The sequence below is a fragment of the Etheostoma spectabile genome, chromosome 18, assembly GCF_008692095.1.
Source record: "Etheostoma spectabile isolate EspeVRDwgs_2016 chromosome 18, UIUC_Espe_1.0, whole genome shotgun sequence".
In the NCBI taxonomy this organism is placed as follows: Eukaryota; Metazoa; Chordata; class Actinopteri; order Perciformes; family Percidae; genus Etheostoma; species Etheostoma spectabile.
Window position 1 is genome coordinate 26490073 of NC_045750.1, and position 15502 is coordinate 26505574.

The 15502-nt window shown below is 42.9% G+C and overlaps 1 protein-coding gene across 1 annotated transcript in view; it reads right to left on the minus strand.

The window, feature by feature from the left end:
- disp1 (dispatched homolog 1 (Drosophila)) overlaps nt 1-12341 on the minus strand; it is a gene marked incomplete at its 5' end in the record, with an annotated part of 28762 nt that extends 16421 nt beyond the window's left edge. The window contains 1 exon segment of the mRNA XM_032542928.1: nt 11666-12341. Within this exon segment, the coding sequence (XP_032398819.1) occupies nt 11666-12300 (635 nt within the window).
- Nucleotides 12342-15502: the final 3161 nt, after the last annotated feature.

The following is a 15502-nucleotide window of genomic DNA, read 5'->3' on the forward strand; positions in this document are numbered from 1 at the left end:
TTCTTTTAAAATGAATAAAGACCAGGGAACATAAAATGCTGACTAAACTTGACAAATTTCTTCATTGACTAAATGTGACCATACTAACCAATGAATGTGCACAAGTCTGTATGTGTGTGTTGTTGTACCGGAGTGTGTATGTGTGCCGGCAGGGTTCAAGATGAGGGTTCAAAACGGCGGCGGGGGGGAGAGGGCAAACTGTCAATAGACGGGCGGGTAAATACTTCATGAACTAGGCCTTCAAGTCGGAGCACGAGCAATTACTGTCAACCTCCAGGCTGCTGGGCCCGCCTCGGCCTGATTAGTGCCTCGCTGGAACGCTGCACACAATTAGAGACTCGACCAAGCCGTGAAATAGCTCCAGACTACCAGCGCTGGAAAGGCAGAGAGATACTGCACTGTGCCTGATAAGAAGGTCTGTGTGTGTATATTTATACAAAGACTCTTATATCCAAAAAGAGCCTAAGTGTATGGTAGGATGACATTAATATATCCGTAAATATTAAATACACGCAAAAGGGGGTAGGGGATAAAACTAAATCAGTGTTAACAGCTTGTGAAGTTGAGACAGTTCAATAAACACTTCTAATGCTTGAATATGGACTCTTGAAGTTTGTCTATATTCATGTGCAGACAATAAAAGTCTAAATAGGGTCTTTTAAGTAGCATGTCACATTTGGGTTGTCTAACAAAATGGCCTGAAAATGAATGAGGATCAAATTAGAGGAGCGGCGGTTTCCGTAAACAAGCAATAAAATCCACCAGTGTAAACGCTTGTAAACCTATAACTCAATACACAGGGACGCTTTCAACAGTGACTGACTAGCCTCAAAAAATGTGACAAAAGAAAACAAAAGAAATCTTAAAATAGAATTTCTCAGAAGAAACTAATCTGAAAGCCAACGTTGCATTAGGACGCAGATATGTAAGTGTGGATAACAAGTTACGGAAAAGCTAGATGTTCGGAGGGGTATTAACTGCAGCAGTTAACACAGTGTGATTCACAGGGCATCACGTTTCTAATGGGCCTCCAATAAACACTGGAACAGGCCTGGGCTGCTCAAATGGAGGTCGGCCGGGGACACGCTCCTCTCATTATCAGCAGAGAGACAGAGACATTGGACATTTCATGGCAACACAAGTGTAGTAACTGCCATCTAGAGTTCCATTATGCATTTCTTTACATCTCAGCGTACCTACAGTAAGCATAAGGCATCATGTATATGATCAGCCATGTCTGGATGTTACATGTTAGTATGAAGAATAACCAGAAGCTTCCACTTATTGTTTTCACATTAACATGCATGCCTATGGTGCTATGAATTTGTGAGTTGTAATCTATAATTAAATGATTTGCTATGGTAACTAAAGCATGAAAACAGCCTTTCATGTCCAGCAGCCACAGTGGCTGGCATGCCTCTAAAAATAAACACCTGCTTTTAACTTTTTAACTACAACTACGGCCATCTCCAACTGAAGTGGAAAGGAGCTTCAAAATCCCCTTCTTATGTAATTGACTCATTGTTTCAGCCTTACATCCATCTATATTCTGGAGCAATAAAAAAGGGAAGAGCCACTGGCCAATTTTAACCAAAACAAACGTAAAATTGGCGTATGCTCATTTCCATGCAAAGATCTGCATTTATCAATATGGACGTGAGCGGAGGCTACGATCAATGTATACACTCTTACGCTGATTGGTGTGATACAAACGTTTCATGAATCCCACGTCAAGCCTGTCGTAAGATGATTTCTGCACTGGTTTCTACGTTAGTTTGATAAATCAGGGCCTGTGTGTTTTCATGTCTGCATGTATGTGTGTCCACTGGTGAGCATGGCCTTTTTTTTGGCTGCACCTGCCATTCCCTTAAATTCTTGGAAGTGAAATACGGGCACACACAAATTCCGGGCATACAGGATTTCAGCACTGTAGCCAATAGTTACAAGCTGTCAGTCAGTGTGACGTGTTTATTATGGCTGCTCCTCGCCTTGTCTTTATGACTTTAAGCTCACAAACCTGAAGCAGAACACATGCAAGGATGTGCAGCAGCTGGGTTAGGGTTAGAAAGCTCCCGAAAGACCTCCACGTGACAAGATTGTGGTTTTTAAGTGTTTAAGGGCGAGAAACTCATTTGGGAGCCTATGCTATAACTGTTACCATTAATGCGATGAGTACAAATTAGGGCTGGGACAATATGCTTATGTGCCGATTCAATTCTTTCACGACACATGGGTGCCGATTCCATTTGTAATGCGATTTTCATTTATTGCAATTCTAGAAGTGTTAAGTATTTTCCTTTTCGTTTCCTTTTTCAAGAAAAGCAAAGTTGAATAGAACACTTCTAGAGACACTATATCATGAGACATTTCTAAAAACTAATTGTAAAGAATGCATATCACATGTAAGTTTGACATTTATTTCATATGTAAAGAAGTACATAACGTGGATTTTCTGCTTTTGGTCTGTTTTGCTGGAAACGGATACGATGTAGTCACCATCAGCGGAACCGTATAGCCCGAAAATATGTTGGTGAATCACTTGTAAAAATAAAGATTTTTTTTTTAAATCTTTGCAAAAAAAGAAATCAAGATACATACAATTTCCAATCCCCCCCCCCCACACCCCTAGTACAAATACTCTACTCCAAGTCAGATTGTAGTCTATGACAGACGGGGAGTGCCAGCAGGAGTCTCCGTTCCAGATGAAGGATTGTGCCTGGCCAGAACAACCAAATCCAGAAATCCTTCTAAAACCTGCCAACCTCACACTGCACGGTTGAGGAGTAAGCAAGCCGACATTAGGTGGGTATGTGTGGCCAGTGAGAACAGCGGGGTTACTTAGAAGACCTCCAGAGGTGGAACCAATGGGTTCCAGCTGCTGCTGCACCAAAGATCCATCGGCTTCCTCCCACAGGCATCTGTTAATACTGCCGGCTAAAAAAAGAAGTCCGACGGACACAAAGACAACGACCATGGAGCAGGGAACACGAGCGAACGCGGTCACTGGCACTCGGAAGTTTCTCCTCCACATTCAGTTCCGCAAAGCTAAGGCACCTACTTCAAATAAGACGAGTCACTTAGCTAACATTTCACAAATAGCTCTGTGTAAGCTGAGTGTGGGGGGCAGGGGGGCAGTGCACAATCACGGGAGGCTTGAATCATATGGACACAGCAACAGTTGTGTTGTCATTACTTAGAATTCCTCATGGAGGTGGCCAAAACCATGCACTAAAGCTTTAAAGTGTTCATATTATGTTTTGTGGCTTTTCCCCTTCCCTTTATTGTGTTATATATCTTTTTTGTGCATGTTATAGGTTTACAAAGTCAAAAAGCCCCTAGAGCTCCCATCAGAAAACACTGTTTTGTTTGCCCTCATACTCTGCTTCTGACTGGCTAGTAGTCCTTACCTAGGTACTGTCGGGCCTCATACTCTGCTTCTGACTGGCTGAGTACCTTACCTAGGTACTGTCAGGGCCCTCAATACTGCTCCTGACTGGCGTAGTCCTTACCAGGTACTGTCGGCCCTCATACTCTCTCCTGACTGGCTAGTATCCTTACCTAGGTACTGTCAGGACCCTCATACTCTGCTCCTGACTGGCTAGTAGTCCTTACCTAGGTACTGTCAGACCTCATACTCTGCTCCTGACTGGCTAGTAGTCCTTATCTAGGTACTGCACATGAGCAACTCCCAACAAAGATGTAACAGAAGTGAGATGCCTCACTCTGGAGCTAAAACAGAGAGCTCAACACACAGGGTGAAAAGAGGAGCTGCAGCAATGTGCAGTACAACAAAAATATTTTTTTTAATTAAACCATGTAAACCTATTCTGATACAACCTCTGAATACAATTATGAACCTAAAATGAGCAGAATATGAGCACTTTAACAGTTTTAAAAGGCATTGTTATCTATTCCTAGAATAATTTTTTTACGTTCTTTTCCAGTTATGACTGACTGTCAAAACTATGTGTCTTTGTACCAAAACAAGACATTGCAGGACATCATCTTGGGCTGTGGGAAATTGTTCTGACATTTTATAGACCAAACATGTTAAAATAATTGCGGGATTGAATCGACAATAAAAATAATTCATAAGTTAGTTGCAGCCCTAGTGTGGTGTACTATCAAATTCTATAGTCGTAAAAGTAATCTTTAAAAACAACTGAAATTCCCATTCTTCCCCATGCAGTTTCTTTATTTTAGAAACATTCTAGAACTATAAAAAAAAGATGACACTAATCTACATAGGTTCAGATGATTAGGAAACCCGTCACTTTGCCCCCGACCCAAAGGCCTCGCCAACAGTTGCTATTCTTTATAATGTGCAAAGCCTCGTCAGGCTGACACCCTGAAACACAGATCACTTTCAGACAGACGCCTGCTGGTTGAGGCTTGCAGCTGTCTCACAGAGAGCGAAAGTACGAGGGAGACAAAAGAAAGGAGGTCAAAAGTCTTGATTTTGATATTCTGGCAAACACTGCACCGCTCAGACAGGTCAACACTGTGCAGACATATGTTCCTGCAAAAAGGTTGGCGCCCATCCACGGGATAAAAAGTTGCTGAATTACACACGATGATCCACTCCACACTTTGGAGATGTCATATTTTTATACATTCCCCCCCCCATGTGTCATAGCAACCAAAACACCCAGCACCTACAAATACTGTAAAATTCTTTCTTGCTTAAGATAATAAAAGCTGACCTTTTCCTGAGACAGCGTGGGGAGGGAGGGAGAGAGGAATTCTTGCTGTCTGACAAGGCATGAATCTGAACCAAACGTGTGGTTGCCATAAACAACAAGAGCTGTTGGGAGAGGCATTGGTGAAGAGAGCAGAAAGATAATGCTCCACAAAAGCAGGGGGGAGGGTAAATACTCAACGTTAACCCGGATAGTTGAGTGTCAGTGATCTGTGTGGTGGCTGCTGCAGGGTCAGGGTGCAGGTAGAAGCAGGTTAGGTGAACCTCCGGAGCCCTGACGCTACATATGGAGTGTGTTGGGCGAATCTCGCATTGATTCTGGCTCGACCACTCTGGTTTATTGGCATTTCTTTAAACCAATCACAATCGTCTTGGGCGGGGCTAAGCCCAGGGACGGCACCATTGAGCCTCAAGAAGGAACTTGTTTTGGTAGAACATGCGTATGTTTAAAGGTTGTTTTAGGTAACCATAGTCCTCAAAAATCCATTCGAGTTTAAAATTCCAACACAAAGGAAGCGGAAGGTAAGGGACATCTGGCCGAAATGAGGGACATCCGGCGGAACCTTATCTGCGTTTAAACTAACACGCCCAAACCGCATATCTCATCAACCTTCTGGTATACTGGGCCAACGCGTGCCGGGGTAAACAGCAGGCAGCATGTGTACTCCACTGGTGTCAGTGTTGGTGTTGCCAAAGGCTTCTGTTTACAGCCGACGGCAACACAGCCACGAAGACTCCAAACCAAAACAGGGTCAGAAGTGTTTTCAAATGTCTCTGCTTTAAGGGCTCTGAGATGCCACGGCAGTATGAACGTGAGGTGTAATGGTAGCAAAAGAAAAGCAGTTTTTAAACCAAAACATAGCAATGTAAGTGTAGCCCTCAGGGACATTGGAGTTATTTGTCATATAAAAAAGGTCTCTGAGTTTCTTAAGTGGGAATATGTTCTAGTTTCTTGACTCCTCAGTGACAGTGCTGGGGATCACTAAAAGGTGGGTTCAGGGTTTAGGGGAGGTCTTTTCTTTGGAGTTGTTTATTTTTGGTCCACGTTATACAAAGACTAAGAAAGCTGTTCACGTCCTGTTGAATTTTCGTTTGCTACGGCGAAACTGGCCATCTGGTGCTCAGGTTTTGAATGGAAATGTAACAGTCTTTTTTTGTATTGGTTGTATTTGTTTAGTTGTTTTTTTGTCTGTTTGTTGGTTATTCTGTGATTTGAAAATGGTCCAATAAAGGAACTTTTAAAACCAAAACCTCAGTGACAGTGAACTGAATATCTTTGAGTTGTGGACTAAACAAGACATTTCAAGACGTTGTCTCAGGCTTCGGGAAACACTGATCCACATTCATTTTATCGACATTTTCTGACATTTTATAGACCAAACAATTAATTGTGAAAATAATCAACAGATTAATTGACTATAAAAATAACCGTTAGTTGCAGCCCTACTTCCAAAAAAGCTTAAAACTTCAATCACAGATACAGATAGAAAGCTAACATCTCCTTCCTTTGTGGACACAAAACTTTGTTCATTCATTTTAGCAACCACTCTGCCTTTAACATACTCAAGTGTAAAACAGAAAGACATATAATCAAATCTGACACACAGCCATTGGTAAAACTTCTCAAAGAACTAGCCAGAGCATCGGGGAAATAGGATCCAGCCATTTCCCCCACAGGACTTTGGCTTAAAAGCTTTCACCTGAAGCCTTTAAACTTGCTGGCACACACTGAGCTGACCCGGGCCAAACAGCTGACATCCCAAGGACACACTGTTTCTGTCCGATCTTAAATAATACACATAAAACGTCTCCAAGAGATAATCTTAAAGCGGAGACACAGACATGGTCTTAATACTTTTAACAGACCCAGAGTGAAAAAAAGACAAAGATAAACTGTGGATGGCGGAATCTGTACAGAAACTGCTGAGCTGTGCCTCGCTTTGTCCAAAATATTTGGTTTATTTCATAAAGGTGTAAGACCCAAAAGGCTTTTGATCGGTCTTAAAATAGAAACATTAGTACGGGCTAATCTTGGGGAATGGATTCATGTTTTGTGAAGCCGAGAACAGGAGGCATAAAAATCCCCTGTTGTGAAACGCACATAAAAAGGGTCTCCCCAAAAAGAGCTCAAGTTACAATTTAGCAGTGTGTGTGAGTGTGAGATGTAAGTGTGATGTGATCACAGATGTAATCCCTCGGCTAATCTGGCAGATCACAGCCCCAAAGCCCATCAAACCGACATCTGACACCATCTTGTCTGACTCCACACACTCAAATTATGGAGGGTATTAGGAATATGTGGTATCTTGGTTTTTGGTCCGTGTGTTTGTGTGTGTGTGTGTGTGTGTAAGTTGTGACTGAACTTCAGCAGCCCACAGTACAGGGGTGGAGGACTGGAGGAAAAAGGAGACGAAGTCTGAAGGTTGTTGTTAACGTCTGGAATTATGGCTAAAACTACACAACTGAGGTATATTGTTTCATAGGTTTAATCTCACCATCTGACGCGCGCACACACACGCACGCACACACACACACACACACACACACGCACACGCACACGCACACGCACACACAAACTGTACAGGAAGAGGGGGGACTTGGGGATGCAGTGTTGGAGCAAACCCCGGCCCTGTAATTCAAACCTGTCATCGCTGAACAAGAGGGACCTGTTTGGTAAATAAGAGAGTGGTTCAACATTAGAGACGCAAACGTCCCACGCCACATCTGCTCTCCATTCTGGTGTGGAACAGGAGACGAAGGAGGGAGGGACACAGAGAGAGAGAGAGAGAGAGAGAGAGAGAGAGATGAAAAAATAAAGTGATAATAGAGTGAGAGGAAAAACTGAAAGAAATATCATAATGAAAGTGACTAGGAGCAGGGAGAAGAAATAACCACAGATGTGGGTGAATGCATCTACAGGCCTGCAACACAACCCTGTTTTGCCTCTTTCTGCCCACCCAGGGTTTCATTTGTGAGCAGGACCAGGTTTGGTGTACAGTACGTTCCCACTGTGGCTGCACAAACCCCGGCTTTCAGCGCCACCCACAGCGTCCCTCGCTCTAATGAAAGTTATGAGGGGAGATCGGGCTTAATTTCAGCGAGGAAAATTCCACGGTGAGAAGTGAGAAGAAATAGAGTCTCATACAAATCAGATTCCCCCACAACGGGCTGCTACCATAACAAGGAGCAACACAGAAGTAAATAGTTACTTCTGCCCCCTGCCTATATACCCTTCTCTGTAGAGATGGTAAATATAGGATTATGCAAATGATTATGCAAGGCATTAAATGGTTCCAGTTTGAAATGCGGTGGGAGGCCTGTGGCTTCGGTGTGAAAGGGAAAGAACCAACTCACTAAATGTGGATCACTTGAACGTCAACAAATGAGTTCCATGCTGACATTCTGCCTTGCCTGGAGAAAGCATGGTCGCCATGAGTGCGCTTGCATGCAGGTTTTCTTTAATAAAAAATATTTCTCTCTGTGGTGGCTGTACTTTGCTTGGGCTGTTTGTATCACAGCCAGGGGGGTCAAAACACAAACCACATAAAACTTAAAATTATAAAATAAAATTAACTAAAATACGACAGAGAACGGAAGACAAATAAGCCCCAATTTCATCAACCGTAGGTCTAAAGTTGAGCTTCTATATGTAACGGATGTACTTATGATCTCCACATAAAGAAGCTTTGCCTGTTTTCAGAAGCTTCTGCTTCATTCTAATTGCAGTTTGACAAACACAACAACTCTAGACACACACACCACACATGCTACAGTGCAGTGGTCGAATGTTACTAAGTACATTTACTCAAGTACTGTACTAAAGTACCAATTCCATAACCTCAAAAACCAGACCCAAATCCGAAAGGATTAAGTGTCTGGCATCGAGTAATGAAAGTCGCCCATCTCGAGGGGCGGGACCTAGCATGCATTTGAACATCTCACTGCATGTTATTGAATACACTACGTCCAATCACAACAACAGACGGGGTGACGTATCCAGAGCCCCACACGCTTAGCTACCAGTGGAGCTAACTGGTAGATTACACTGTCGTCATCTGTTTAGCTCACCTCAAATCAGATCAGATTAGATCAAATTAGATTAGATTAAACTTTCCTGTCATTACACAGGTACAGGTACAAGGCAACAAAATGCAGTTTAGGTCTAACCAGAAGTGCAATAGCAGTAAGTGCAGAATATACAGTGGTTTCATAAGTGTAGGACATGGATATGTACTGAATAAATCTAGAAATGAATACTATTGTAAACAGAAACACCAATGTGATTGGTTCAGCTCGCCACTTTCTACTCTGCTACATTTCAGAGAGAAATATTGTACTCCACTACACAGTTACTTACTAGATTTTTGCACACAAACCACATGTAGTTTATGAAATACAAAGTGTTATAATAAATTAAACAATACATGGTACAAGTCTAGCTGAAAGGATGAGGCCATTAAGGATTTTTCTGCAGTGAGTACTTTTAATACTGCAAGTGACATTTTCAATGCAGGACATGTAAGAGCATTTTGCAGTGTGGTATCTGTACTTTTACTTTAGAAAAGGATCTGAAAGCTTCTTCCACCGTTGCTATAGTCTTAGAAGGACTACTCCGGCCTGGTTTGAATGTTTAAAACGCGATTTCCAACTGTTACAAGGAGCACTCCCGTCATTTTTATAGAGTGTCAATAAAACCAAAGTTTGTAGCATTAAAGTCAATTTGAACAAGACTTGGTGGCACCTGAAATGGCTATGGGTTAGTAAAATCATTAAGTGAAGTTAGTATTATTTATATTACTCAACGGGTAAAAGGTTCATTATTAAGTTCCTTCAGTCAGTGACTGCGGCAACCCTTCATTTGCTGTCATTCTTCCAACATGGTGGTGTAACCCATACCATGACAGGCCTCTATTTGGAGAAAGCTGTTGGTAAAATAACCTTCCTGCTTTTCTTCAAAATATTGCCCGTATGTATCATGGTCCCCAACAGCCAGAACCACCTCCTGCTGCATTCCAGGCCTAACGCCATCCCAAAACATGGATGGGACATGTTATTAAGCATGGGGGCAAAGGGAGGGAGTTATGGGGGCCTGGAGGGGAGTGACAGACCCTCTGTTGCCCAAACTGGGGATATGTTTGTAGTCAGTGAAAACACACACACACACTTTTCTTTACAAACTTAAACATTTACTGTATGAACTGAAAAATCTCTCAAGGGTTTGCTTCACTCTGAATCACTGCACTAATATTTAGTTGCATAACCATTGATTCTGAGAACTGCTTCACATCTGGGTTGCATGGAGTCGACCAACTTCTGCCACCTGTGAACAGGTATTCCAGCTCAGGACCATTGAACTACATCCCATAATTCCTCTGCATTACTGGGTTTGGCCTCAAACAGCATTTTGGATGTCACCGCACAAGTGTTCTATGTTCTATGGCCACTCCATAACATCCATCTGGTTCATCTGGAACCAGGACTTTGCTCCTTACTGCTGTGTTTCGGGTCACTGTCTGATTGAAAGACCCATTTCAAAGATATTTCCTCTTCATCTTAAGGCAACATGAACTCTTCAAGTATTTTGATGTATTAAAACTGATCCATGATCCCTGGTATGAGATAAATAGGCCCAACACCACAGCATGACAAACATTCCATAACCACCATGCGTCGGACAAACTGTCTGCGGCCCCTAGACCCAAAAAGAACAATTTAGCTCTCATCAGTCTAATGTCCGAATGTTGCTCCATTTCTCCTTTGGTACATTTAGTACATGTCTTTTTTCAGCAATGGCACTTTGCGGGGGGGGCTTCTAGCTGATAGCTTTGCTTCACATAGCCTTCTTCTGATTGTAACAGTACTCACAGGTAACTTTAAGTCTTCTTTGATTTTCCTGGAGCTGATCATTGGTTGAGCCTTTGTCATTTCCATCCATTCCAATGGTAGTTGGCTGTTTTTCTCCACGTTGTTCAGGCTTTGGATGCCAATTCAAGACATTTGAAATCCTTTTGGCTGAGCAGCCTATAATCTTCTGCACTTCTTTATATGTTTTCCCCTCTCCAATTAACTTTTTTAATCAAAGTCCGCTGTTCCTCAGAGCAATGTCTGGATTTTGTTGAGTATTTCAGTGTGAAATGCACTATAACCAGCATGCACAACATTTGACAACAACTGACACCTGTTTCTTCACAGAATCAATCAGCTCACTAATTGAAATAACCGCTATTATTTTGAGCACGCCCCTTTCAATTACACAGAATTAGCAACACACACACACACACACACACACACACGAAATGCTGCGATGGCCAATCGTGTGTTCTGAGTGGGTGTGAGAGTCTCCGTACACGTACACAGGAAACATCACTGCCTCTATTGCTGCAACAAGAACACTTTAAAACACTATGAGGGGAAACACCAAACACACAGCACTGAACTCCCGGGAGTTGGTGTAACAGCAACAGACTGTTTTGCAACAACAAAGCAGCCCAGTCTCTCATTTATTTTCTTTCTTTCTTTCTTTCTTTCTTTCTTTCTTTCTTTCTTTCACTTCTGAAATGAAGCTGCCTTCAAGTGCGGTCAGACTTGCTCTATAAAACGATCTGACGGAAAACAGTAATTGTGAAATATAAAGTCTACTTGTGCGACGTGGAGGGGTTAAAGTACACAACAGGACGTCACGCAAATGGGCCGTTCCAGTGACACTCAACACCGCCGCACTACCCTTCGCAAAATCGCTGGATCCCTTGTTTTGGTCTGAATGCAGACCAAGACAACAACAAAAAAGTCCTACAGGACACAAAACACACTTATGTGTCTCAGACTATTTCACAGCTGATTTAGTTAAACATTTCAGACGCTAAGACAAAGCCCACTATGTTTGGCAAATTAATACTGAGTAACGCTTTAAAGTAAACTGAGAACTAATCTATTAGGGAAAGAATATTAACAGAGCCCTTCCCTTACCTGATTCCAGGTGTCTGGTTCTGGAGGTGCTCCTGCCAGCGCTGCTGATGGTGGTGTTGGAGACAGAGAGGGGAGGATGGGTGAGCAGGGTGGGGCTGAGAGTATGTGCAGGTGGAGAGGCAACACGGGCAGGATGAAGGGGTCCCAGGTTGGGGAATGGAGCCGGGGCACTCCGGCTGACCACGGGGGCAGCACAGGGAGGAATGGAAGTGACAGTGCTGGCAGCAGAGTGGCGGGGGCTGGAGAGAAGGGGAGGACGAGGACAGAGAGAGGGTGGGAGAAGAGCAAAGGTGGCGTTTGGCCAGCCGCTGGGAGTCTACACTGGCGGGGGGGGATTTGGATGGAGGAAGGTCCCTCAGGGAGCCGTTCTGTTTGACCACGCCGTTTTGGCTCGGCCTGCTTGTTCTCTGGACCACATGCGATCTCTGCTGATCTTTGGACGGCGCGTCCTTCGATATAACCTCTTCGTGTCCGTCTGCGGTGATGCAGTCGCCGCTATTGGCGGCGGTGAAAGGGTCCCGGCCGCCGCAGACCCCCATGCTGGTGTTCGGGGGGGCATTTCCGTTGGCACTGAGAGGATGGTGCCCTCCGTTGCTCAGGGCGACAGGGTCGCCACACACATTGCTCAGGGCCATGGTCCTCTCCCAGCGGGCCTGGCAGGGACACTGTCACTCCTCTGAGGGAGAAGAAGAAAACAAAAGAGAAGGAATGTTAGGCTAAAGGAGGTGTATGAGCTGTGAGGCTGTGCAATTAAATGAATTAATCATTTTTAATGTGATTACGATTCTGCCTCCTAACAATCACAAAAACAGAATAATCAAGAAAATGATTATTTTTGCAGATTACGTTTTGTAAGTAAACTCTTATTCTGTCTTGTGTTCTGAATTTAGAACAGGAAGAGTACAGGAGGGAAATTTCACAGTATTTTCACTGTTGATTTGTTTAACTTGTTCACTGTTTTATTAAGTTCAATAATTGCGACATCTTACCAAAGGTCAATCATGTTCCCCTATCCCAGAATAGATAGTTGGTGTGTGGCCTGCCCATACTGCAGCGCTGTGGAGATAGGTCCCGCAACGGGAGACTCCATCACTGCACATATAGGGCATTTTTGACAGGATATAACACGTAAATTAATGAGCTGTAGAACAGTGGTAGGTGATCACCTACAGGCCATTTCTTGTCTTTATGCTAAGCTAAGCTAAGAGACGGTCTTCTGGCTCCACCAGGATAATTGATATTGATCTAAACAGCCAGAAAAAGTGCAAAAGCATATTTCCCAAACTGGTGCAATCTTCAGTTAAACACATTGTTGCAAATGTGGTTCTACGTGATCCAGCCTATGTTTTCAGGAACACATGGTCCTCAAAAGAGAAAGCAGGATTGTAGAAAGCTCTAAAAATCAAGCATTGACAGAAAAAAAGACGGCTGCCGTGTTCCCACAGAGAGCCCGGTTGGACGGGGCTCTGAGTGAGGAGGACTAGACTACACCCAGGCTAAATGTTGGCGAGATGCTGTTCATCTGGTATCTGAGTAAAATAAATAACTGAGAATCAATGTACTACAATATGGATCTCTGTTCTTTTAGACTGGACTATTTCATAAAAAAAATAATAATAATTTCTCAGAAAGTGAGCCGGAGAGCTGTTTCCATTCCAAACGAGCGGCGCCGAGTGGGGGAGGAGAAGGACAGAGACTGCAGGGGAAAATGAAACGGCTGAAAACTGTGTTCCAGTGAAAGTATACAGTCAGTGAAAAAATAAAATGAGGAAACATGAGAATTACATTATGAATTGGAAAAAAGAAGGAAAAAAAACAATACAAAAAGTAGTCTTCTTAACTTCTCAAAAGTAACATTTTCCACTACACATTTGTCGATATGTAAATTGCCGTTTAGTATTTGATGGGGCAGTGCTCACTGTGCCACTAAACTGACACAAGTAATGAAACGTTCTCAAGAGTCCAAAATATGTACTTAACAGAGATCAGAGGGACTTTCAGCAGCCGCGAGGTAGAGAGAAAATATGCTTCACCTCCTTTCTCATCATCTTTTACTGGCATTTACGGTACTATGAGTTTGGATAGATATATAAATAAATAGATACTTTATCCCCTTGGAGGAATTTGGGTGTCTAGTCTGAGTCAAAATTTGTTCAAAGAAAAGTCATATAAAAAGCTTTACTTGAGATTTGGAGGTTCCAGGTGAACCTTTGGGAGACATTGCAGATCTGTGAGGATTTCTGTGGGGGTGTGGTCTCTCGCCAGTAGCCTATGTAAATTACCCATAAAACACGCCCTTTGTCCCTCCCCTCAGGGCCCTCCCCCCACGCCAAAGCAGTGACAGAAAGTTGAAATTGAAAACCAGTCCCATTGAAAAAATCTTGACAGTGTAAAAAAAAAGTGTCACTGAAAAGACATCAAGAAAAAAATTTAAATTGACATTGGAAAACCTATCATAATGCAAACAAACGTCACAGTGAAATAATGTAGCACTGTGAGATTATTACTTTTTGATGTTTTTAATATATCAGTTCAACGTTTTTCAGTGCCAAAATTTGTTGTTTTAATGCCAAATTTTATTTTCAATACCACAGGCTACTGTTACTGTTCTAGCTCCGTAGGCAGGGAGGAGTTTCTGACGACTCAACTAATTCACTGACTTCTCACAACAGTCACATCAAATAGGGGCCGTTTCAGATCAATATGATTTACGGAGCATGAATATGAGCCGGCATAAATCTTCTGTGTTTTTCTACATTACAAAGCAAGAGACACTCTGGCATCAGGAGGCAAAAAATCTAAAATAAAATGGTTCCAACAGAGTGAGAAAAAACAGAAGGTTCACATTATGCTACAGTTTCAGCCCCTATATGTGCTTCGGCTTAAATTACAAAACACTCACTGGAGGCCGAGATGGGAGAGTGGGAAGCTGTGCGGGGCTGGTTTAGCGAAGAAGGGGGAAGAGCGAGGAGAGAGAGGGTAAAAGAGTGTGCCATTATATGCTCGACATACATCAAAAGCAGTTGAGCTGTGTTTCACAGGTAATGCCGGGCCGTGTTGTTGGAACAGAGCCCAAACTACAGCCCCAAGGTGGGAAGAAACCTGACATGAGCCAGGATGAAATAACTGCATGACAAAAGCGAGAGAGAGAGAGAGAGAGAGAGAGAGAGAGAGAGAGAGAGAGAGACACACACACAACGCTAGGAGAGCGGCGTGTTTCTTCTGTCCGTTTGATTGTTTTCTTGATTTATTAAAAGATGCCCTGCCACACGTATTACTTTGCCTGCAGGAAGACTCAGCAAAATTTGTGTCGGTACTCATTAATATTCAACGAGCTAAGCTGCTTGACACTGATTGGCTAACAGCTAGCCGGTGAGAGCATGGCTATCAGCATCCTTTACCCAGCTCATGAATAGTAATGAGGCAGCATGACGTCAGACTGACCAGCTGTTGTGATTGGCCTGATTTCTCCTCTTATTTCTTTTCAGTGGATAGAGCTGACAGGAGGTAGCAGTTCATCTTCACATTCACCACATCACACACACACAGACACACACACACACACACACACACACACACACACACACACACTTAAACATTTGTTAAGATTAAACAGTTTTGTGTGGCAGGGCACCTTTAATAGGTACCACGGTTTCCCCCAGTGTAAATTTAGTGTCCAAAAATGTCTAATTTTGGTTTCTTCAAGTCCATGGAGATGTCTTGTTTTTTGTCAGTCCAAAACTCAAAGATATTAATATAATATAAAAAAGAGCAGTACATCTCCATATATGTGGCTGAAAATAGTTTTTTTCTGCCATTTGTGAATAAAAAATGACT